Consider the following 25347-nt stretch of genomic DNA (forward strand, 5'->3'; position numbering starts at 1 on the left):
TACACAATAGTCTGTCCGTATCATATGTCTTTGTATGATCATGAGCATACAAATTCATGACAGATCCATTGCTTCACCAAACTGTTACTTCTTTATATAGTCCAGAATCCTGCTAAGTTATTTTAGCAAGCATTCCTCATCTCTCATGCTCAGTATCTAGCCAGGTTCTTAATCTTTCACTCTGCCCCCTACCCCCCACGCTGAATGTTAGGTCGGGATGTGTTCCAAAAATGGAGTCACTATGGTTAGCAGAAAAGTGACAGAGGTATAGGAAAGTGGACTAATCCACATTTCTCAAGAAACCACCCAGTCCTTATTCCCTCCTTTCCTAACAATGCTGCAGCTCATGATTTCCTGCCCTTTATCTCATAAGTTACATGTCACTGTTCTGGTGTCATACCCTAGCTATTTTTAATGGTTAATGTAATGATCTCCCCTAAAGGAAGTTCTCTGTTCAACTTAACAAACAAGTTCTTTTTCCTTCCTCACCTTCCCCCCAACTGAAAAAGCCCTATAAACCTGAAAAATCGAGGTTGGCTGTGCTATCAGCCCTGGCAGCTCGTGCTTTCCCTGAATAAAAGCTTTCAACTTTCCCTCAGAGTGGTTTGCCTGGTCTTGGCCACAACCAAACCTTACACTGATCACTACCCCTCCCCCCAACCTTGTTCCTTAAGAACTCTGCAAGGTGGCGCTAGACAGAATCTCTTTTACCCCTGATGTTTCCTACTGGTAATTTCCTCTTACTAACTTCCATCATGCCACTGAGCTGTAAATTACCACTTGTCCATGCTGATATTCAGAACTGATCCCAGTTCTATACTGAAGTTTCTTTTTCCTTGTTTCAACACTCTTGAATAAATCTGCTTTTTACCACATTTGCTGCTCTCCCGCTCTGATTTTCTTTGACACTTTCACAAGCAGAGTTTTGTATGTATGTTGCCTGACACATTACAAGCATTCAGGCTATGTGTATTGATTTTGTGTAGATAAATATGCCTTTTTGTTTTCCTCAGTATGTTAGAAGCCTAAATCTACTGAATTTAATACACAGGCTTACACTACATGTCTAGAAAACCACTCATTGGTGATTATAAATGGATAATGAAATATCATCTGTCCATCTGTCTTCCCATTTGACGTACTTAAGTGTGCAGAGGCAAAATTTTGGTGGTAAATTCCAAAGAATTAATAGCTGAAAAGTTGTTGGACAACTGTTTCCATAATTTGAATGAAAGTGTGATAATGAAGCTAGATTTGAACTGGACTTCAAAAGTATAGAAAGTAATTGGAGAACAGGTGTGAAGCTTTGCAGAAAGTAAGCCAATGTTAGAATGTAAAAAGAAAGGCCTCCCAGGGCAATCTGTGTATTTAAATGACTGAAGGTGATTAGATGGGAACTGGGACCACCTGGCCAGCCTCTCCCTGGGCTGCAGGCTTACTATTGTGATACATGAATGCCAGCCCATATTGTTTTCAGGTTCTTCCACAGAAGTTAGACAATGGGAGATCACCAGATTTTTAAGTAATGGCTAATCATTCAATAATTTTTAAAAAATGGAGGGGGTGGGCTGGTAATCCAATATTAAGGAAAGTGAAAGCTCATGAAAGCAGAAAATAAAGAGCTGTCTGACCTCAACACCAAAGAACTTTCTTCATGAACATTGTGGAAGAGGAGATGGAACGAATGTAAGAACCACGAAGGCATATTTTGGGGTACTGGTTTCCCTACCTGAAAAAACTAGTGCATTAATGACCCCACAGTGATTACCCCCACATGATATGTACTGTTCTCAGCCCATAAACATTTTAACATAGAGGACAGAGGAGGACGAAAGAAATGAGCCAAAAAACCAAACCAAAACAACAACAACAACAAAAATCACCAAAAACAAAAACCAGGAAGGACTTCCTTGCACCTTGAAAAGGGAGGGCAATAAGTGGAAGGTGGACTGGAACACCCTCTCTCTCGCCCCCCAAATGAGAAATCTACAATAAAGTGATGATATCAATATAACAATATTACAGTATATTCATATACTAAAGTTCCCAATTAAAAAAAAAGTTTGAGCAGTTTTTGTCTTCTGACCTTTTGGTTACCTCAGAAGTAATTGAAAGAGATTGTTTTGGGGGGACTAGGATCATATGGTGAAATCTTGGGACATAATGAGTGTGGAAATGAGCTGAGTAGGTAAGGCTAGGTTAGAAATGTCAGCATTTAAGAAAATGTAGTTGAGATTGTAAATCTGGAAAGGGAAAGTGACGTTAGCATTAAAACAGATGAGGAAATTTACTGCTGTTTATTTTCGTCATTCCAAACAAGTTTTCTGCAAATCCTCCAACTGTGAAAGAGGATGGTAAATTCAAAATAGGTAGTGTCAACCATATGTTTTTACAGTCTAAAAAAAAATAGGACACAACATTTAAGAAAATCATGTGTGAACTTTTGTTATGGGAAGCTTTAAAGAGATACACAAACTAAATCATGTTGTCTTTATTATACGTAGTAAAATTTAATTAAACTGGCTCTGTCCTAGAAAATCTGGGGTGTGTTCATTTCCAGATAGAGTGGTAAGCTTGGCTAAAGAAGTTCAAAATAGAGGTAAAGGGAAGCAGACTAAATTTATAAATTCATTATTTTTTCCCAAGATTTCTGTAACTGAGTTCCCCCGGTTAGCATTAAGAAAGCCTTAGAGCAGTGATTGAGCCAACGAAATAGAAGTGTCATTCTTGTCCATTTGGACACTGGCCTGTATGAGTTCAAGTTGCTTGTCAATAGGGAGAATAGAAAAAAGCACGTTGGTGGTTATAATTGGTATATGGAGATAATGAAAGATGACAGGGCTGGCTGGCTATGTTGCTCAGTGATAATGATGCAGGATTTGGGGGCTCAGGAGGAGTCCCCCAAGTTTATGAACCCCAGTTCTGGGTCCTGTTCTATTTTAAACAGTGAATTGATAAAAATGAACTCAAGAAGGATAAATTATGAATTATTAAGTTTATTTAAGGAGAAAACACAAGTTGTGGGGTTTATTTAATGGAAATTGGGATCTAGGAATGAGGCTAAAGCAGAGCCATAAGCACCTAGAAAATAGGAAACAAACACTTGTGTGGAAAACAGCACAGTACACGAGATTCATTTAAGAGAAGTTGAGGTTTTTAAGGAAAGACTGGACTAGATCCACAAACACATGGAAAATAGGATTTAGGTGCATATGTATGTAGATTTATCAAAAACACACATAGCAGCCACTTTGTGCTTCCTATACAAGGGTGTTAAGAGGGCCAACAGTAGAAACTTATGGAAGAATAGCAGAGGGAAATATCAAAGCCGAGTTTAAGAACTTTAGATGAGAAATGAGTAATAAAGAGAGTTGTACCCATGGCTCCCCTGAGGTTAGAGAAGTCACACAGGTAACAGACCTAGAGTTAGTGAAAACATCCACATGGTAGATATGGAGTGTAAAGGAAATTCACATTTAGAGACCAGAGGAAAATCATGCATGTAATTAAAGTGAGAAGTTACCACAAACTGTAAAGCAGAGGCAAACAAAAAAGTTCCCCCAGACCAAGAAACAATATTATATTCTCCCTTCCATCCAGCCAGGCTGGATGAGGGGTGAAGCCAGACTCACCTGTATCCCTGTGCCCAGAATGAGGAGAGGCAGGCAGAGAGAGTGACAGGAAGAAGGCTGTAGTCCTTATAGAATAGACCCACGTGACGCAGCAGCACCCACAGGGACACCAGGTTGCCTGGCATGCTCAACACTGCCACCGCACCATAGAACACTGGCAGCAATGCTGACAGCATGCTGCTCATGACTGGCAGACGGGCAGCTGGATGTGTACAGGCCAAGCAGCCCTCTTCTCCCTCCCCCACTAACCCCCCACTCCCACGCCCATGGGCATATCACCCTTCCCTGCCTCTCCCAGGCCAGGTGTCCTCCTCTCCATGACACTGCCCAGTGTAGCTCTAGAATAGCCTTTATAGTATAGAAAATGCATTCTTTTGTCAGCTTAGGTATATAAGGGGAAGAGACCCAACAAGTTTGTAGATTTGGAGGGCAGACCCCAGAGCCAGTCCACCTAAGTAGTATGCTAGACTGTGGGCAGCAGGGAGCACTGTAGCCTGTTGTAGACGAGTTTCCTATATGATGAGTCTTGATCAGACACAAATTCCATTCCTGCCAAGAGTTCCATTCTTATGTCAGGGCAAGGTGGCATATGGGATGGCAGCCCCTGGTTCTCTCTGGGCCTCAATTTCTAACTTAAACTGCCTAAAAGAAGCTGGCTTTCTTTTATGCTGTTTCAGGAAGAGGGCATTTGCCTAGTGCACCCGAGACCCTGGGTTTGAGTCTTTAATACCACAAAACAAATGAACACATATAAGCAAGATAGCATGTTGAAAAATAAGGATGACAGACTTGACGGCCAATTTAATCACTAGATACTTTGGTGAAGTTCAAGTTCGTTTTGTATCAGTGATGGGATATAATGCAGTGCTTTTGGAGGGATGGCTTAGCAGTTTAGGTACTTGTTGTAAAGCCAAAGGACCTCTGTTTGATGCCCCAGGACCCACATAAGCCAGATGCACAAAGTGGTGAATGTGTCTGGAGTTCTTTTGCAGTGGCTGGATGCCCTAGCACACCCATTCTCTCTCTCACTCTCTCTCTCTGCCTCTTTCCCTCTCTCAAATAAATAAATAATAAAATATTAAAAAATTAAAAAAAATAGCCGGGCGTGGTGCCGCATCCCTTTAATCCTAGCACTTGGGAGGCAGAGGTAGGAGGATCACCATGAGTTCAAGGCCACCCTGACACTCCATAGTGAATTCCAGGTCAGCTTGGGCTAGAGTGAGACCCTACCTCGAAAAATCAAAAAAAAACAAAATTAAAAAAAATTTAAAAAAAGTTGACTGAAGAAAATGGCAGCCATGAAATTAAGGATTTATTTTGTTCCTGGGTGCTGACTATGTACTTGATGGTTTCTACTTTCAGTTCCTTGACCCCTTTAGAATGGCATGGCCCCAAGGCAGTGTCAAGGTCTGGTGCATCTTCTCCTGGACTTACTCTCCAGTCTTCTGTAATGGCCAAGCAACATGTGGTTAGGTTGCTTGACTTTATGGGATAGAGGAGTAGGTGTTTAGGGCTCTGAAGATTTATATCTAAGCTACGTTTCTTCATCCAAATTTCAGCTTTCGAAGGAACCTAGAATGTCTAATTTCTGAGTTCTTGGCTGCAGAAATTCACAGGCATCTTTTTAGATTCTCCCACTCCCTGCCCCTCTCTCCTTGTTGTTCCCCCATCCCCATTAATATAATTTGGGGTTTCTCTGGTCTCCTAAAATGGTTAATTATCAGACCATTTCCCACATATCTAAGATACAGGAGTTCCAAACTGTTTATTTTTTTCCCCCCTTCCTCTAGGGTTTTATTTCTTTCCTTTTGTGGAAATGTCATTTTAAAATTTCTTTTCTGTCACCTTAGCAGAGTTTCAGGAATTATGAAAGACAAATGAATGTGTTCCATATGCTGTGTTTAAATAGAAGCCTGAAACTCTATACTTCACATAATGTGTAGGGCTCCACCAGAAGTAGTCGTCCCCCTCCACCAGTGCTTGGCAGGCCTCCCCTGCTCCACGGAGCCACTCTTGCTCTGTGTCCCCAAGATTTCAGCAATATCGATCTTCTTCGGATTCCTAATGGCACACGCTCTTCTCTGCTCTAGTGCTATTTTTGCACGTGCTGAACTACTACCCTGCTGTGCTGTGCCCACTCTTCCCCAGCCTCCTCCCGTCACGCTGTAGGTGTTTGCTTCAGCTTCACTTTCTCAAAGCCCATCTGATGCATTTCCCTCATGAACTGAAGTTCCCAGAAAAGCAGTGCATCTGCTACATCTCCTTCAAACAAGGCTAAATGGACTGATAAAATCCTATGACACAGAGAGATGGGATGTTGCAGGATCAGAGGCAAATTACCTTGTACCACTTTTACCCCCCCCCCCATAGCCATTTATTGCCTACCTCTCTGTCTGACCTAATATCCTGGTAACTAGCAGTTGATCAAGTGCATCCTTTTTGAAATACACTATCAGACCACCAGCTTCTACCAACCCAAGGGCTCAGAATGTCATTAGATAGCACCTGAAGTCTATGGTGAAGATTTCCCCACTTTGGTAATACCCACCTACCTGATGGTGAGCCATTGTATTTGAAAAATGCTTCAATTTAAGACTTTCTTTAGTTCTATAACTATAAAAGCTTCATGAAATTTTTAACACATTGGAACATGGAAAGGGGTAACCTAAATCTGTTCTCCGACCATGGTAACTCATATTTGGCTCCAGAATAAACAGTCTCTTATCTCCTTTGAGGTGAGAGCTGTGTTTTTGCATCAACACCCTATATGTACAGGGTTGTGGCTTTCTGTAAGCTTCCTTCCCCCATCTTCCCAAAGTGCACCTGAATATTTAATTATTGTCCATCATTTTTGGTTACATATGGCATGGTTCCTGGCATAAAGTGCATGCTTATTTCATGAGTACACTGTAGAGGTACAACAGAAACATCTGTTCATTCCCAAAGAGGAAGGGTGCTGAACAGACCAAAGAAAGTGAAGTCCAGCAGGTTAACAAATGAATTTAATTGTGATTACTCCTAAATAAGAGTGTAAGGACTGAAATGTCCCACCTTCAAACAATTTATAAAATCACTGAGCAATTGAGCTGGAAAAAGTAGTAACTGGAATCTCAAGGGAGGGTCTGCGGAAGGTCTTCTTATAAAAACAATTCTCTAAGATGGAATGTTAACAATTCTATTAGTATTACTTAACTAGACCAAGCTATTTGATGCGTAGATCTATTTATTTCCTTGTCCTGACTGTGGGCCAAGGTCTTAAGAACATCACCATGCAAACTCTTCTTTTAAAAGGTTACATCTTGCCTAAAGGAAACAGCTATACAACAGTGCTCCATAAATGTTGCAAGAATAGACAAATGTATAGATGAATCTTTTAAAAAGCTATACGACATGGAAACTGGCCAAGTGTGCTAATATACACCTGTAATCCTAGCATTCTAAAGGGAAGCTGAGTTAGGAAGATAGATAGTGAGGGCAAGGCCAGCCTGTGTTACAAGACAAAACCTTTAATGAGTCAGTCAGTAAAATAGCTAAAATACAATTTTCCCCAAAGAATCCTTTTAAAATAACCAATATTACTTAGGTATATGACATAAACCTTTAAAATAATACTGATACTATTTAAGGTTATTTTTTGTTATATTAACATTTATAATATAGCCAAGTACAATGGCATAAATAAATATATAATAATTTCACTCAGCTGGTGGAGATAGGAGGACTAGGAGGCTGAGGTATAGCAGATTTTGGGTTATAGGACAGCCTGGGCTACATGGTGAGATACTACCTGCATGCATGCATACATACATACATACATACACTCATAGATACATACAGATGCATACATAATAGTTATAAGGTAATGATTAACAAAGACTCTTTAGTCAAAACTCCTTGATGTGTTTCTTTTAAAAATTATTTTTATCTATTTATTTACTGGAGAGAAACAAAGAGGCATGTCTTGATGATAAGATTTTAGTGAGTTTAGATTTAAAATGACCTCCAACTTATCTAAAAACAGTAGACCAAATATATTGTATTAATACTCATTCTATTTTAAAAATATGTATTTATTTGAAAGAGAGAGGGAATAGGCATGCCAGGGTCTCCAGGTACTACAAACAAACTCCAGATACATGTGTGACCTTGTGCATCTGCTTATATGGGTATTGGGGAATTGAACCTGGGTCCTTAGGCTTTGTAGGCAAGTACCTTAACCACTAAGCCATCTCTCCAGCCCCCTAATATTCATTCTTTTTTTTTTCTTTTTTGTTTTTTGAGGTAGGATCTCACTCTAGTCCAAGCTGATCTGGAATTCACTATGGAGTCTCAACTCTTGGCCATCCTTCTACCTCTGCCTCCCAAGTATTGGGATTAAAGGTGTATGCCACCACACCGGCTCTAATATTCATTCTTTAATGGTGTGTTCCAGTCTGGATCTAGTGATTTAGGCTTGCAATCTCAGCTACTTGTGAGGCTGAAGAGAAGGATCAAACGTTCAAGACCTTCCTGAGCTACAATTCAAAGCCAGCATGGACAGTGTGTAATTGTAACCTGAGTTGTTAGGGCCAGAGCCTGGGCTCTGGTAACTCTATCAAATGAGACTCAAGTCATTTGTCATCGGTGAAACAGTCCATCACAGTGAAAACAAAAAAGGAGATTTATTCAGTGTTATCAATTGAAGGAACAAAATCCCCCCTCCCTACCCCCACCAACCAATTGCATCTTTTCCTTATTCCCAGCAGGAGACCTTTGGGGAAATTCCAATTTTCTTCAGGTCCATTCTTTCAATAGTCTAATAGTTAGAGGGAAGAACAGCCACAAATATAGATCCTGTCTCAAAATATGAAAAAAATAAATAAACAATTACAGAGGGTGGAGTTCAACCCCCTAGAAGCAATCAATAAATAAGGAAATAAAAGTATGTTCTAGAATATCTAGTCCTCTCAAGAGTTTTCAATAATTCTAAACTTCTGAAGCCTAGACAACTTGGCTTAATTTGCTTTTAAGCCAGATTTCATTTATTTAGCTTCTGAAGTTTCATCCAGCCTTTGTTAATTCTAGCAAGTTTGAGCTGGCAAAAATTCTCAGGTGGAGAATCCACTAGAACATTCTAGGAAGACTGAGGCTCTTGAATCAGGGATATGTTATAAGATTTTAAATATGCCTCTTTCCTATAATAAGAGTGAGGTTTGGAAGAAAAGTGTCTGCTTTGTCGTCTTTGAAAATTTGAAAATCACTTACTAGACATACAGTAGTAGTTCAATACACATTAACTGCAGAACACTGAGTTTGGAATTTTGCCAAACAATATCGTACTTCCTCTCAACTTTATTTTTCACTTATGATCACCTGGTATATTTAGATTCAATTTCTTCTGGGAAATAGAGTTAGTATGAGCATAACAGAAACCACAGCACTGATTTATTTGTTGGAATAATCTTTGCCCAGATAGATATTTCCCACTCATTAAGTTTATAAGGTCATTATCATTCTTTATACCTGATATATAAGTATACTGAAACTTTGAACCTTTTCAAAAAGTATCCACAAGCCACTGGAATGCTGGACAAAAACCCTTTGTTTGATATTCTAGACCTCAGTTCAGTTAGAGATAACAAAATTTGGCAGTATTATTAAAAAACAGAACTAGCAACAACTGTACATGAAGGGGATAATATTTTCTTTCTATAATATCCTCTGGATTTGCCCATGACTTTCCCATTCTAAGCTGTTTTCATCTGTTGTTGCAAACATGTCCGATATGTATGGATTTATGAGTAGAACTTGATCAGTTCTTCTTTTCTGGTAATTTTTGCACTTTCTCCTACCACCTCTCATGGGGTTAAAAAAAGAAAAAAAAAAGTAAAACAGAATTATTTACCATAGTTAAGAGATGTTCATAAGCTAAACAATGGAACACAAACTATTATTGTTTCTTGTCTCAAAGACCATTACTTCAGTAGTTGGTAATTCACCTTGAGAAGGTGGATTTTTGTTTTCCTTGACTTTGTAGATTTTTCTCTATTTTTAGGATAGAACCAGCCCTAGATAAAATAATGCTCTTAAGGGGAAGGAACATACACTTGAGCATTTTGGTTCTTCTATCACATGGAAACATGGCGTAACTTGTTTCCTGAATACTCTCTGTCATCTTGAGTTCTGGCTGTGCAATTTGGTGAGCTCATTGCAATTTGGATCAGAGTTGTGGAAAGTTAGCTTCCAAGGAGAGTGGAGGGCAGCCTCCCATGAGAGACTGAAATAGGGGGCTTAGGCATTCTGAAACAGCATGCATATTTTAGTGAAGCAGTCATCTCAATCTTCATTCAGCCCAGGACAGTGTCACATTGTTCCCAGCTGTATCACATCTTGATGTTTCTATGCACATCCTACACACTTTGACAGGGCAGAGAGACTTATCTCTTCCAGCTGTAAGCCAAAGGGAGTGGTGTACAGATTCCTAGCAACACGTGCAGACTTAAACAACACAGACAGTTAACTCTTGGATGACTTGTAAGCACCAAAACTCTTGCTACTCATTCTTGAGTACTGCCTGTAAGTCACGTGACTTCTGAAGAATTGCGTTGGACAGTAGCCATAATTCCTACTATTTTCTTCTGGTTCTTCTGGTTATTTATGAGTTGCTGAGAAAGGTTTGAACTATAGTTCAGAAGGCTTGTTCTTTGCAATGGGCTGGATGTACAATGGAAGTGTGTCCAGAAGCATTAGCTGGAGAGGAAGCATGTGTCATAATTAGAAGGATTTGCAAGAGAGGAGAAGTTTGATCGGCTCTCAGGAAGCACTGCTTGAGCAGGAATGCTCCTGATGCCTCTCTTGATACTGTCCCACACCCTAAACAAACCAGATCATCCTTGCCTCTCCCATTTGGATCTGTAGCTCCTGTAATATGCCAATTCTTGATATGAACTGTGAGAGTTGGAAGGAGCATCTGACCTCATTTGGCCCATTTGTTCTCAATTCTGAATAGAACCAGGAAAATTAGAAAAGAAAGTGGAATTGAGGTCACAAGAGAGTCTTTGGTTGTACAACAGAAGGAAGATAGAAGAAAACTAAACCAATGAGTTAAGTGGCAGTTTAAAATGTGAATTATAAAGCAGGGGGGAAAAGAAGAGAAATCTTGCTGTCCTTGTCTTCTGCAGAGCTGTTTGCTTGGCACATAGCTCACAATCAATTCTTTTGTATAAAGTACATGAATAGAAAAAAAAAATTGGAGTTAGAGACTCATCCCTTGGAAACTGCTACTGTCTGTTGTTAAGGGGAAAATGACCCTATTTTACCAAAAGTGCATTTCTGTGTCTGTCAGTAGCTAATTTTAGACAGCCTTACAAGGATCATGGATAGGTAAAGGATCTCCGTATTAGTAGGTGTAGAATAAATATGATTGTGCTTGTGAGCCATGTTACACAAATCTGCAGGGGAAGACTTTTTGTTGTGTGTGGATTAATGTCACAAGACATTGTCTTACAACATGTTGTTTGAGAGCACCCAAAAAGTTAAGCAGTGGACACAGCAGGGGTGAGGGGTGGGAGGTAGAACGAAGGAAGAACCATGACTGGCAGGGAAGAGAGAAGGAAGGAGTATAGAATGTAGTGGAAAGCTGCCTTCTTCTAATCCAGAGGTTGAGGTTGGCTACCAGGTTATAATGAGAGCAGATGTCAGAGTAAGCACCATCACATATGAACAGTAGCTAGGTAGGCACTAAACAATCTTACAGCTTATACCAGAGACACAGTGAAATCCTAGCTCTGTCATTTTAAAGACTCTGGTGAAAGGATCCCAGTCAACATGCCACAGTCCTTTAACAGAGTGGTTCCCAGTGTGCATCCTGGACCAGCAGCATCAGGGTTACCTAGAAGCTTCTTAGAAAGCAGATTCCTCGGGTCCTCTCCAGATGTACTGTATCAGGAAATCTGGAGTTGAGACCTGGCAAATTTCACTCATTTTTTTTTTTTTTGAGGAATGGTCTCACACTGGCTCAGATTGACCTGGAATTCACTATGCAGTCTCAGGCTGGCCTAGAACTCACAGAGATCCTGCTACTTCTGCATCTCAAGTTGTGGGATCAAAGGAGTGTTCCACCATGTACGGGGTGGGGAAGGAGTAGAGGGAGAATGGGTGGCACGCTAGGGTTTCCAGCCACCTCACACACACGCACACCACAAAACAAGAAAACAAACAAAAAAACAATGCCAGATACATGTGCCACTTCGTGCATCTGGCTTTACGTGGGTACTGGGAAATTAAACTTTGGTCGTTAGGCCTTGCAGTCAAGTACATTAAACACTGACCCATCTCTCCAGCCTAAAATCTGTGTTTTTAATCTAGCCCTCCAGATGACTCACATATTTACTCAAGTTTGAAAACTGTTGATCTCCTACCAGGGCTCTGTCATTCATCTAATTGAATTCAGGCAACCAATAACCCATCAAGAGGCTGGGGAGATGGCTCACTGGGTAGAGTGCTTGCCCATGTAAGCATAAGGTCCTGACTTTGGATCCTCAGCACCCATGGAAAATGCTGAGTGTGGTGGTGCACACCTGGGATCTCAGTCCTGGAGACGCAGAAAGAAGGAATCCCTAGGGGCTCGCTAGTGGATGAGCTCTAGGTTCAGCAAGAGACTGACTCCAAGAATTAGATGGACAATGACTGAAGAAGACCCCCAACATCAATTTCTGGCATGTACATGCATGCAAACCACACATAGAAACACACACACACACGCGCACAAACACACACACCAGCTTCTGTTGAGCCACGTTTGGGCAACATGGAAGCCAGCCTAGGGCATCCTTTCTAAAGATATAGTACCTAGTAAATTCTTCTTAAATCCTGCTAATGAAAGGGTGGGGAATGTTTTTAAATCTTATTCAATAGTCTTCATATTTTGCTAACCACTAATATGACCAGCACTAGCTCATCTAACATTAATTATGATAATTAAAGAACACCCCCCATGTAATAAGAGCTAAACATAGCTGCAGCACTTTCAGTGGCTGTCTCTGGAGTAAGGCTTTTTGATTAATTGCTAGCCAGACACCCCTAGAGTGCACATTCCTGAATAAAACAACTGACCGCCTCTACAGTGTAGCTTAAGCTAACACACTCATACATCAAGTTGTACTGTCTGTGTGAAGGGTTTTTTTAAACTACTAAAATTGACTTTATTAAGGCATAATTTTTAACTGTACAGTTTTGGCAAATGAAACCACCACAGCCTTCTGTCTCTCTGTCTCTTTCCCTACACACACGCACACACACACACGCACACACACAGACACACACAGAAACCCTCTCTCTCTCTCTTTCTCTCTCCACTTATTTAGATAAGACTCATGTTTTCTTTTGAGTTTACTTATACCCCTTCCACCTCACCCCAGACTACCATTTACTAGAGGTGAGTTCAGCCTATTCTACAATTTTGTATAAGTTTGATACCCAGTTTACTGTTTCGTGTATAAATTTCTATTACTATATTATCAGCAGTTATTATTTCCTTTTTATTGTATGCCAGTATCCATTGTACTACTACCACAATTTATTTATACATTACCCTGTTGTTTTGTTTCCACTTTGGGGCTATTATCAAGAAACCTTCTGTGGTCATTCATGTGTTCATCCTTTTGTGGATATGTGTTTTTCTTTCTTTTGTATAAGTTTCTATGAATAGAATATTTGGGCTGAAAACAGATGTACTTTTTTTATTTGAGAGAGGGAGAATGGGTGCACCAGGGCCTTCGCTCATTGTAGAAGAACTCCAGACAAGTGTGTACATGTGTGACATTGAGTGCTGGCATCACTGTGCATCTGGTTTACATGGGACCTGGAGATTCAATCATGAATTCTTAGGCTTCACAGACAAGCACCTTAACCACTGATCCATCTATCCAGGCTGTAACAGAAATATTTTTCATTTCATAGGAAACTGCTCAATTGAGTTCCCAGAGTTGTACTATTTTGTGGTCTGCTGCCAGTGTACAGCGTTCTGGTTACTCCTTAACCTTGTTTAGAAGTACCAGTCTTCTTGAACATTTTTTGCTAAAGAGCTTAAAACAAATTATAGACATTCTTTCCTCCCCATTAATTGTAACTCAGGCCCTTATATTTGGTATCTGCAAAGGCCATAAAGCTTAATAATTGTTACCCTTTCTTTATACCCTGTTAGAATCAGTCTTATGTTTGCCATTTGATGATGGCTGCTAGTCATGTTTGCAATTATTTTCCTTTTTCATTTTTTTTCAAGGAGAGAGGGGGGTAATATGAGAATAGGCACACCAGGGCCTCTAGCCACTGGTGAACTCCAGATACATGTGCCATTTTGTTCATCTATCCTTACATGGGTACTGGGGATTCGAACTTGGGTCATTAAGCTTTGGTGGCAAATGCCATAATCACTGAGTCATCTCTCCAGGCCACTTTCCTTCTCTCTCTCTCTCTCTCTCTATATATATATATATATATATATATATATTTATATTTATATTTATTTATATTTATATTTATATTAATACATATATATATATATATATATATATATATATATATATATATATGAGAGAGAGAGCAATGTGAAGTCCTATTGCTGCTAAAAACAAACTCCAGATGCCTGTGTCATGTGGTATATATGGCTTTACATGGGTTCTGGGAAATTAAACCTATGCTTGCAGGCTTAGCAAGCAAGCATCTTTAACCATTAAACCATCTCTCCAGTCCACTTTCCTACTTTCTCCTGTTCATTTATTCATTGAGTCTTTCATTCAATTCCCTGGCTGAATTGTACCTACCTTTTCAGAGAGCAGCAGTATATATAAGGTGTTGGGGAAAAGGACAGAAGTAGGTGATAAGATTCTTAACTTCATGGAGCTTTTCGGAGCTGGGCTCCAGAGAAACTCTACAAAATAAATAGAATGTAGTGTATATCTAGGCTTGTATAGATTTGAATATGGGTATCGTCTGAACACAGCTTCCTCCCAGGTGCCTTGAGTTAGGGCTTGATAAGACAACTGTAGAAAACATCAGGTTCACCTCTGCTGAATAATAGAATTGCACCTTAGCATATGAAGCTAGTTGTTGGTCAGAGAATATAAGTTTATAATTAGCAAGAATAAGTTCAAGAATTCTATTCTACAGTAGGGTGACTACAACTAATGATGATATATTATATTCTTGAAAATGCAGAGTGGATGTTAAGTGTTCTTACCATAAAGGTGTATAGTACTGAATACTAATTAGCTAGATTTAACCATTCTATTATGTAAATACAAATGTACACCTCAAAACATCGTGTTATGCATGATAAATGCATACAATTTCAAGTTAATTTAAAAAATAAAGAAAAATGTTGAAAGTGATTTTTTTTCCTTTATGTTGGTACCATTGTTAGCCTCCTCCGTGTCCTCCCCCCTCCAAAGGGACACTCCTTGTTGGGGATTGTGGGTCATGTATTGTGGGGGTAGCCACCAGTTATGGGGGAGAGGCAATGTCTGAAGGTGATATTTTAATTTCATTTGCATTTTAACACCTACACACATAATGTGTCAAAAATTATCAGAATGTTAACAATGTTTATTGTTTCAGTATAAGATTGTTGATGCTTTGTTTACTCAAATTTATAACAAATTTCTTTCATTTTTATGCTTTCCACAGCAAATACCTATACCTTTGTAATCAGAAAAGTTATAATATTGCTAATTGGGTGTTAAGCTCTTACAGCAATTTCGTAATGTATTCCTTCTTTTCTTTAATCTTTTGCAGCAAAGATTCACTGCAGTAGAACAGATTACAGTCTAAAAAAATCAACAATGCCCATCTTTCTTTTCCCTCTTGGGATCAAGGACTACATGAATGGCCTGCAGGCTCTGCTGCTGTAGTCCTTCACAGAATTTTGCTTTTCTGATTGTTAAAGGGCAAAAGGATTTTTTTTTTCTTAACCCCAAACAACAGATTCTTACTTCCTAAAAGCCTGGAGCATAGACACAAGATTTTTTTCCCCTAGCCTATTGTGATTGTAGCTGTTGGCATGTCATCAGGAGATTCGTTTGTGCTTTCTGATGAAGTAACAAATGATCTTTGTTTTCCCTCTTTTCTTCTTCAGCTGACCTGAATAATGTCAGGTTCTCAGCGTATAGGACTGCCATGAAGCTCCGAAGACTACAGAAAGCCCTATGCTGTAAGTACTAATCAGTTCTCAAATGTCTTCATGGTTTGTCTTTGCTCAGAAAAAGTGGACTGAGGGCATTTTCACTATTTTTGCACCCATGATTAACAAGAGTCCTATATTGCACAATAGAATTCATTATTTATAGCATCTTTGGTTTGGTGTTTCCCTTTACTCTTTCATTGTATTTAGAAATACTCCTTTTGACGATTTGATTACTGATGTTAACTTGATAAGATAGTGATCATTTTTATTTTCCAGTGAAATGTATTAGTGTCCATACTTGTCTTTATGTAACTTGTATCCCTCATTATCTTTCTTTGTGTTATAATGGGCATTTCCTTTTAGAAGATTATGACTGTTTTAGTGAAACCAAGTTCACAGAAGTGTTTGATTTATTAGTCTAGTTACTAAGTTCAGATGAATATAGTGATAGAGGAGAGACAATCGGATTATTTGTGTTTTGTAAATATGTATTTATGGGGAAAATGGTAGAGTGTGTGGTGGATCTTCCATGAACAATGTGAATTATGAGTGATTATTTGCATTAATGATAGGTCTATGAGTAGGTATGCACAGACCCTACCATGAAGGAAATTACAATCTAATGAGGGATGCCCAGGGTGTCCCAAATCTGGAGCTGTAGGCAAGTAGATATATAAGGTTATCAATTATTCCCAACATTGGTTAAAATCAAAACACAGTGATATTTTCTCCATTTTCAGGCTGGGCACTGAGGAAAAGGTGAAGAGACAATTTCATTTTGTCATATATTTAGCTGTGTGACGGTAGAAGAATGGTGTACTGTGCTATAGCCATTTTGGTAGGTGACAAAATGGATTAGGTATGAACTTCAGTGGAGATGTGAGCAGAAGTGGAGGAACCAACAGGTTAGAGTGGCATGAGTTGCCCATGACAATACTGAAATTATCCAGAACTGGGGCCAGAAGTTAGAAAGACTGGACTGTGAACCTGGTAACCTTGTCTTCAGGAACAAAGGGTCTAATTAACAAGTGTTTTGAAGCTGGCAGTAATATAGCTAAGTCATTGGTATGTGGTCCTTAAATAGAAAATGTCTTCATGAAGGAAATGTCTCCAAATTGAAATGATTTAGAAAAAATGGGTAGGCCTCAGCTGTACCCGCTCCACCTTTACACTAATATTCCTACTGCATAACAGGATTAAACACAAAATAAGACTTGAATAAATGCAGGAATGAAAGTCAGTGGAGGATTCCACTGTCTTAAGAAGTTACAGATTGAAGTCATGTTCAGGTACATAACGACCAAGTTTAAGTGGTTAATAAAACACTGCCTAGGCTTAGGATTTTCTTAGAGACTTGTTAATGAATCAGTGGGCACAAAGCAATTGGGGATGGGTGGAATGGGGGCAAGTTTTTTTTTTTTTTCTTTTTCTGAGCCTGAGGCACGGCTTTCTTTGATTAAAAAAAATGAAAAAAAGTGGGGTTATGAAGCACTTATTATAAAGTGCTAAGGAATATTCCTGTAAGACCTGATAGTTCAAAAGAGGTAACCAGGTTACATGATGACAAAGCTCAGAAATAGACTGGATGGAAACTTAAAAAAAAATACTGATTTTTTTTTTAAATAAAAAGGTTGCACACATAGACCCCTCTCCCTCAACTCAATTCTGTTGAGGGTCTTTGGTGGGGTTATTAGTATTCATTGTGGGGAACAAGAGAGCTCAGTCAGTGCAGAGAACTTTTGTAAGATCTTATAACCACGGTCCCCTTCTGTGATGTTCCTTGGAAGGTTAGGCATTATTAAGTTTTGGGGATAAAACAGAATTCTATTCATCCATATCTTTCATTGTCTCTCATTTCAATTTCTGTTTAAATTTCTGATAAACATTGAGGGGAAATGGAGGGATTTCATATTGTAAAAATTTTAAGCCCTTTGAGGTGATAACCCTGTGATCAACCTAATCTCTGAATATAGAATAATTTTTGTTAAGTTTTCCTTTTCAAGCCGATTTGAAATTCTTAGCATTTCCCTTTGGAACATTACTCTTCCCATATTTGGAAAAAAAAGATAGCAGAATTAGAGTATATTTATCTAAACTAAGTACTGAACTCTCAAGATTGCATGGATAATGCCATGCAGAGGGTGGCTCTATGTGTGCAATAAGAAGGTAGAAGGAAGACTACTACCAATCTGTTTACTATAAGAAAACATGGAAGGTCCAGTAAGCTTTTAATGGTAAGATTTTAATAGGGGATTTAAGAATGTCCTCTAAATTTTGTACTTGATTCGGTTTATTTTCTAGTCCTTTTTCATTCTATGCCTGCAACGTCATTATAAAGAGCTATTGTCAGTCAGGTGTGGTGGCCCACACCTTTAATTCTAGCACTTGATCAGCTGAGGTAGGAAAATTACCATGAGTTCAAAGCCAGCCTGGGCTACAGAGTGAGTTACAGGTCAACCTGGAATACAGTAAAATCTGCCTCAAAACTAATGAGTAAAACAGTGCAGCCGGCTGTGGTGATGCATGCCTTTAATCCCAGCACTTGGGAGGCAGAGGTAGGAGGATCACCATGAGTTTGAGGCCATCCTGAGACTCCACAATGAATTCCAGGTCAGCCTGGTTAGAGTGAGACCCTCCCTCGAATAAATAAATAAATAAATAAATAAATAAATAAATAAATAAATAAATAAAAAAGTGCTATTTTCTATAGTATAAGTAGATAAATCTTGTCCTGGCTAGGTTTTCTTTACCAAAGTCTGTGAGCACTAACATTTATATTAATGGAAATTAATAATATCTTGGTGATTTTCTTTCTTTTTTTTATTTATTTGAGAGCGACAGACACAGAGAGAAAGACAGATAGAGAGTCTTGGTGATTTTCTGATGCTAGTTAGGAGTTTAAATTACATATGCTTTGGAAAATATACTCTACCCCCTTGTTTAAGAACTTGATCTTTTTTCCCCTTTAATTCCCAAAGTTTCAGTACTGCAGAAAACAAAATAAAAGTTTTTTTTAAATTATTTATTTATTTATTTGAGAGCGACAGACACAGAGAGAAAGACAGATAGAGGGAGAGAGAGAGAATGGGCGCGCCAGGGCTTCCAGCCTCTGCAAACGAACTCCAGACACGTGCGCCCCCTTGTGCATCTGGCTAACGTGGGACCTGGGGAACCGAGCCTCCAACTGGGGTCCTTAGGCTTCACAGGCAAGCGCTTAACCGCTAAGCCATCTCTCCAGCCCCAAAATAAAAGTTTTATCCACTACAAAGAACATACTGCTTAAGTTAAGTGCATCTACATTGACCTGTGATGTCCCTGATTTATAATTGGTTTAATATATGAATCTAAAGTGCCTTTCTGTGCAACTGTGAATAAAAAATTAAACTCAATAGAAAAGTAGAGACAAAGAGAAAATCTTAGTAAGAAAGATGGTTCATATGGCCAGTAAAATTATTTAAAAGGCCATCTAAGCTTTTATTTTTTTCCTTCTTCTTTGGTTCCAATGACATTTCCTAAGTGTATGCATTTTAAAATTAAGAAAAAGGATAGCCAATTTTAAACAGAAGTGATAATGTACTTAACAAAGCAAGTATTAGTTTATTAGTGTGCAAGGATTTAGAAAGACCCCAAACCACAGGGGCTAAATATATGGCACTTGATAAATATGATACATATTCTACAGGCCACAAGAAACTGAGATAATTTGCCTTTGTTCAGCAACTAAATACCACATCATAGACATTTTGTACAGCCTATAGTTTTCTGAATAAAGTCAAAACTTCTGGACTTTTCTTCACTAAGATAGTCCAGGTGAAAAATGTGCTCTCTTCTGGGTAAATGGCTCCTGCCTTCTTATAGTGCACTAAAGTTGGTTAAAGAAAGCATTAAACAGGGTTCAGTTGCTAAAGAAAATTCTCAGGATCCACAATAACCTGGTTTACACATCTGCAGTCTATTGTCTTAGAAACAAGGGCTCCCAAGAAGCAGTTTTAATTAATTTGCTTCTTTCCTACAAGAATCTACATTTTCAAAATGCATGTATTTTTCTTGTTGGTTAGAGGTCATATCCCTGTTATTTCAGAATGAAAAAAAAAAATCTTGAGGACACAATGAAACTAAGTTTCTCAGTTTGTGTTTGACAGATGTTGGTGCTCAAAAGAGAGAGGATCTGTAACAAGACCTATTCATCTTCCAAGGGCAGTGCTGTTGCCCTGTTGACATCTCTCTAATGTCCATGAATTACACACTCGGGAAAGATAGCGAGATGTCAAAGAGCAGTCTGTAGGCTCCATTCCCCAGTAATCCTTGATTTGCTTTTCCACCTTTGTCCTTCTTCCTGCAATTGTATGCCCTTAAATTATTGCTCTAGCATTAGGAGTAGAACATCCTTTTTTTAAAAATCACTTCACATTTTCTACTTCAAAGCAAATTTAAGCTGGTCAAGTATTCCTAGCTCAGCTCCAGATTATTCTAACTTTATGTTATTTCCAAGAGCCCAAGATGCTTTTTGTTATTAGACATGAAAACATATTAAAATAGGAATCAAGAGGGCTGGAAAGATGGCTTAGCGGTTAAGCGCTTGCCTGTGAAGCCTAAGGACCCCGGTTCAAAGCTCGGTTTCCTAGGTCCCACATTAGCCAGATGCACAAGGGGGCGCACGCGTCTGGAGTTCGTTTGCAGAGGCTGGAAGCCCTGGCACGCCCATTCTCTCTCTCTCCCTCTACCTGTCTTTCTCTCTGTGTCTGTCGCTCTCAAATAAATAAATTAAAGAAAAAATAGGAATCAAGAGCTGGGCATGGTGGTGCATTCCTTTAATCCCAGTACTAGGGAGGCAGAGATAGGAGGATCACTGTAAGTTCAAGGCCAGCCTCAGATTACAGAGTGAATTCCAGGTCAGCCTGGGCTAGAGTGAGACCCTACCTTGAAAAATCAAGAAATGAGGACCAGAGAGTTACCTTAACGGTTAGGGCACTCACCTGCAGAGCCTAAGGACACAGGTTTGATTCCCCAGTACCCAAGTAAGCCAGATGCACAAGGTGACACATGCATCTTGAGTTCATTTTCAGTGGCTAGAAGCCCTAGTATGCCTATACTACCCCTCCCTCCTTCCCTCTCTCTCATAAATAAATAAAATATTAAAAATAAAAACCAAGACATGCACAGATTGTACGAAAGATATCTTGTTTTGTCTTCTGGGATAAATTTATATGAATATTAGTTCTTCCTAAAGGGATTGTGGCTTGGGGATGTCATAGAAATTTCCATAATTATCCACACCATTTTTGGTGTTTTATTATTTGGAAAGTAGACCCACCAAATTTAATGTAATTCTCTTTCAATGAGCCAAGTGTCCCGCCATGACCTTATGGCATTTGATTCACAGCAGTGGAACAGAAAACTTTTATTTTCATTTAATATTATTGCAGACGAGGCATGCAGCATACAAACCTGCTATATATGCCTTTTGTAAATTTTCATTGTCACAATTAATGGCCCTGTTTTTCATTCATATTGCTGATAAATCTTTGTCCTTCAGATTTGACTGGGTATACATTTCTATGGAGTATTTTCTGACACAGATGCATAATCACAAATATATCTTGTGAGGCAAGAACCCAAAGGCATAGCCATATTTAAAATATTTTATTTATTGGAAAGAGGGAAAAATTAATAGGAAGAGAGGGAGAGAGAAAGAGAAAGAATGGGCACACCAGTGCCTTTAGCCACCTGCAAATGAACTCCAGATGTGTGGGTCACCTTATGCATCAACATGATGTGGATACTGGGGGAATTAAACCTGGCTGGTTCCTTTGGCTTTGCCAGCAAGCACTTTAATCCCAAAGCACTCTCTCCTGCCCAGATAGCCATATATTAATATTGTAGCATAGAATGAAGATCAGTGATATAACTAGCACCCCTTCATTCATCCATTGTGGTTAACAGAGTTAGCCATCATTCTCACTTCGTAACTCAGTAATGGGAGCAAAAAGTCCTTCAACCTAAAGGGAATGTGGGACACCAACGTTGTTATTTTCTCTTTGAGAAAAAAAAAATTACTTGGTGGCTTTCTTCTCCTCAGCTACACTCTTAATTTCCTTCCTTTACCATTCATTTCTATCCAGATTGGTCCTCCCGCACACAAAGTATGCCCTTTAGGTTCAACCATGGAGTGCGTCCATGTTTAGGTGGTAATAAAATATGGTATTCCAGGGCTTCCTTTCAGTCTCTTCTCAATAGTAAGTGATTGGATCAGTTGAGAAAAGAGAAATTGTGCTATTCTGCCCTCTAGGCCACAAAGCATGTGTGACAGCCCCTTGTTAAGTAAAGTGAAGGGAATGAATAATCCATTCCTTTGTTCCCTGTGTTCTGGCATACAAATTTCAACTAATAGTCTTGGTTCCTCATTTCAGAATAGTAAACTACTAGGTTGGCATCCATAAAAGAAGGAAACATATGTAGATTCCCTGTTTGAATTATCCCTTTGTCTGTCATTGGTCTCACAGGTTTAATTCATGGAATCCATTTGTCAATAGTAACAGTTGTTCAGGTTTCTTTGGTTACAACTCACTCCAGGGCCTCCTCACCACTGCACATGAACTCAAGACACATGTGCTACCACGTGTATCTGGCTTATGTGGTTACTGGGGAATTAAACCTTGGTCCTTAGGCTTCACAGGCTAACATCTTAACCACTAAGCCATCTCTCCAGCCCTCCAGGTACTCTTAAATAGGTTTGTTTTGAGTATTAAGTGTATGTCTTTGTGGCAATTAAGTTGTCCCTATCTCTTTTCTCATGTCTTTCCAAGTCTGTTGTATAGTCCCTGTATTACAAATTGTTCCATGAAAACAGAATATCATTAGATATGTTTGTTTTGGGAAATGTGTTCTTCAGTCTTTTCTGATGGATCGCTCTTGTGTTTAACCACATTCAGTTTTAGTAAAGCACACTGTGCAATATTTCTCTCCTGTGTCATCTTCTGCTCCTGTTATTTCAGAGCAATTGCTTCACTCCCCTCTGGAGCTATTTATACTTCAGATTTTCTGTTCTGTGTGTTACCCGTTCACCTGTGCAGAGATAAGAGTACACTCAGTAAGATTAACTTCATGCAGTTTTACTGTTTGCTTCCATCACACTGGCACATTATTCTCTTCATAAAAAGTGAGTGTACAATTTCTCTCTGTTATCTTTTAAAAATATTTTTATTTATTTGAGAGAGAAAAAAAGAGAAAGACACAGACAGAGACAGATTGAGTATGGGCATGCCAGGACCTCTTGACACTGCAAATGTACTCCAGAAGCATGCACCACTTTGTGCTTCTGGATCTACCTGGGGTACTGAGGAATAGAACCCAGGTCATCATGCTTTGCAAGCAAGCCCCTTTAACCACTGAGCCATCTCTCCAGCCCTCTCTCTGTTCTTAATATCCTTCCATCTACAGCAAATTGCATGTGATGACCAAAGCACAATGACAAAACTGTAAGTAGTAGGAAAACATTAAAGTAGCCTTAGCTTCCTTCAATATATAAAGAAATATGTTGGAGATGTTGGTATATAGATGAAATCTGTTCCTCTCTTCTAATAACTGACTGGTATGTTGTGTTTTCTAAATGTGCCCAAGACCTGCAGTCGAGAAGTTGTCCTTGAAGGACAGAGAACAGAATGAAAATCTAAAGTTCCTATCCCTGTGCCGCTGCAGCCTTCCATGTAGTTTGCCTTTCCTTATAGCCTGCTGCCTAGTTACATTGATTTTTTTTTTTTTTTGCCTGACTGTCTCAAATCAGTCTCCTAGCTTCCCGGTTTCCTGTCTACAAGTTTAAACCAGCTCAGCTTCAATGAAAGGAGACCATTTCTTGTTCTTTAAAATAGTCAAACACTGTGTAATGTTTGAGGCAATGACTAACCACCTATATGACAGTGATACCATAATACCATACCATCCTAATTTGTGAAATAACACTGTGATATTCACACAACCATGAAATTGCCTAATGATGTTTTTGTCAAAAATTGTCCCTGACATTAAACAGCACTTGGCTATAAGTTTAAAACAAGAGCGAATAGTGGTTTAGCTCAGTGGGAAAGCAGTTACCAAGCATGTGTGAGGCCTTGTTCCTTCCCTAACACTGTAAAAATGAAATTAATGAAATAGTCCAGGACATTTTAGGAATTGGTTGGTAGAGATTTACTTTTTAGTCATGACATTTTAAAAAAATGTTTTAATTTTATCTATTTACTTGAGTGAGAGAAAGAGGCAGAGAGAGGGAGGGAGAGAGAATGGGCAAACCAGGGCCTCCAGCCACTGCAAACATACGGGAGACGCATGCACCACCTTGTGCATCTTTCTTACGTGGGTCCTGGGGATTTGGACCTGGATCCTTTGGCTTTTCAGGTAAGAACCTTAACCGCTAAGCCCTCTCTCGATCCCAGTCATAAGGATAAAAACAAAGAAAATTACCTCTTGCTTCCACCGTATCTTCATATATCTAGGAAAGCTCCAAAGTTTTCTTTTTTCCTATTTCAAAACAAAGTATGCATTACATAGGTGTTAATCTACACAGTTATTAAACAGATTTTTTTAAGCATTTATGTACATCTAGCCTCTAGTAAAATCCACCCTCAAGTTTGTATTTCTTTATTATTGGAAAAACTGTTGACTGAGCTAAATGACCTGTGTTTATCTGAAGTTACATTTATAATTGAAATGCTTCTTCCCCCTAGGTGCATGAGAGAGCTACTTAATTATCATTGATTCTTTGTTTTAAAGGGCTGAGGATTTGGAGCAGAGATAGTTTCGGTGTTTGAGGTGGTAAAAAAAAAACAAGATTGTTGCATTTCTAATTTAGCTAATGAATTGGCTTTAAGAGAAAAGCATCTTTTCTCGACACTTATGATTAGATGATGTTGGACCAGGTGGATGCTTATTTTTCTTAATATATGTTAATACTTCAGACTAAAGGACCCCTCTCTCCAGCCTTGGATATTCTGACACGTCTTGGAAAGTACACTGTAGAATGCACTTTGAAGGTGAAAGGAGAAATAAATGAGCATTAGGCCTGAAAGCTGTGTAGATTATGCATGCCGTTACTTCTGTTTGCTTACAGTAAATTTCAGTGAAGTTAATTATTTTTTTTCACCTGGTGTTAAGGCCACAGAGTGATACTGAAACATCCGCTGTTTCATGTAGAAAAAAAAATTCTTAATGATTATAAATGCACACACATAAATCGAGTTTACACATGTCCAACCATGCAGATTAATGTAATCGACCTCTAGTATTAATATAAGAAAGAATTGCCAGCATCTCTTTCAAAATCTCAACTATAATGTTTTTTTTCTTACTCAGGTAGAAATCACTGGCCACATAGAATAGAAGAGACAGGGGTCCTTTTCACTCTCAAATAGTCACCAATATTCCAGGAAAAGAAACTGTGTGTCTTTGCCAAGGTTATACCTCATGCCTGTGAAATTTGTAAACAACTTCAGATTCTGAATACTGGTGACAGTGGTTCAACCTATAGCCAAGGGATGGATAAAAGGAAAAAGAGAGAAAGAT

General features: G+C 38.9%; 1 protein-coding gene across 5 annotated transcripts in view; it reads left to right on the plus strand.

Annotated features, from left to right (window-relative positions):
- Dmd (dystrophin) overlaps positions 1 to 25347 on the plus strand; it is a 2157654-nt gene that overhangs the window by 2032600 nt on the left and 99707 nt on the right. For all 5 annotated transcript variants that reach the window (XM_045140973.1, XM_004663692.3, XM_004663690.3 and 2 more), the window contains one exon: positions 15745 to 15819. In XM_045140973.1, the coding sequence (XP_044996908.1) occupies positions 15745 to 15819 (75 nt within the window). The remainder of the gene's footprint in view (positions 1 to 15744; positions 15820 to 25347) is intronic.

The sequence above is a fragment of the Jaculus jaculus genome, chromosome X (genome assembly GCF_020740685.1).
Source record: "Jaculus jaculus isolate mJacJac1 chromosome X, mJacJac1.mat.Y.cur, whole genome shotgun sequence".
NCBI lineage: Eukaryota > Metazoa > Chordata > Mammalia > Rodentia > Dipodidae > Jaculus > Jaculus jaculus.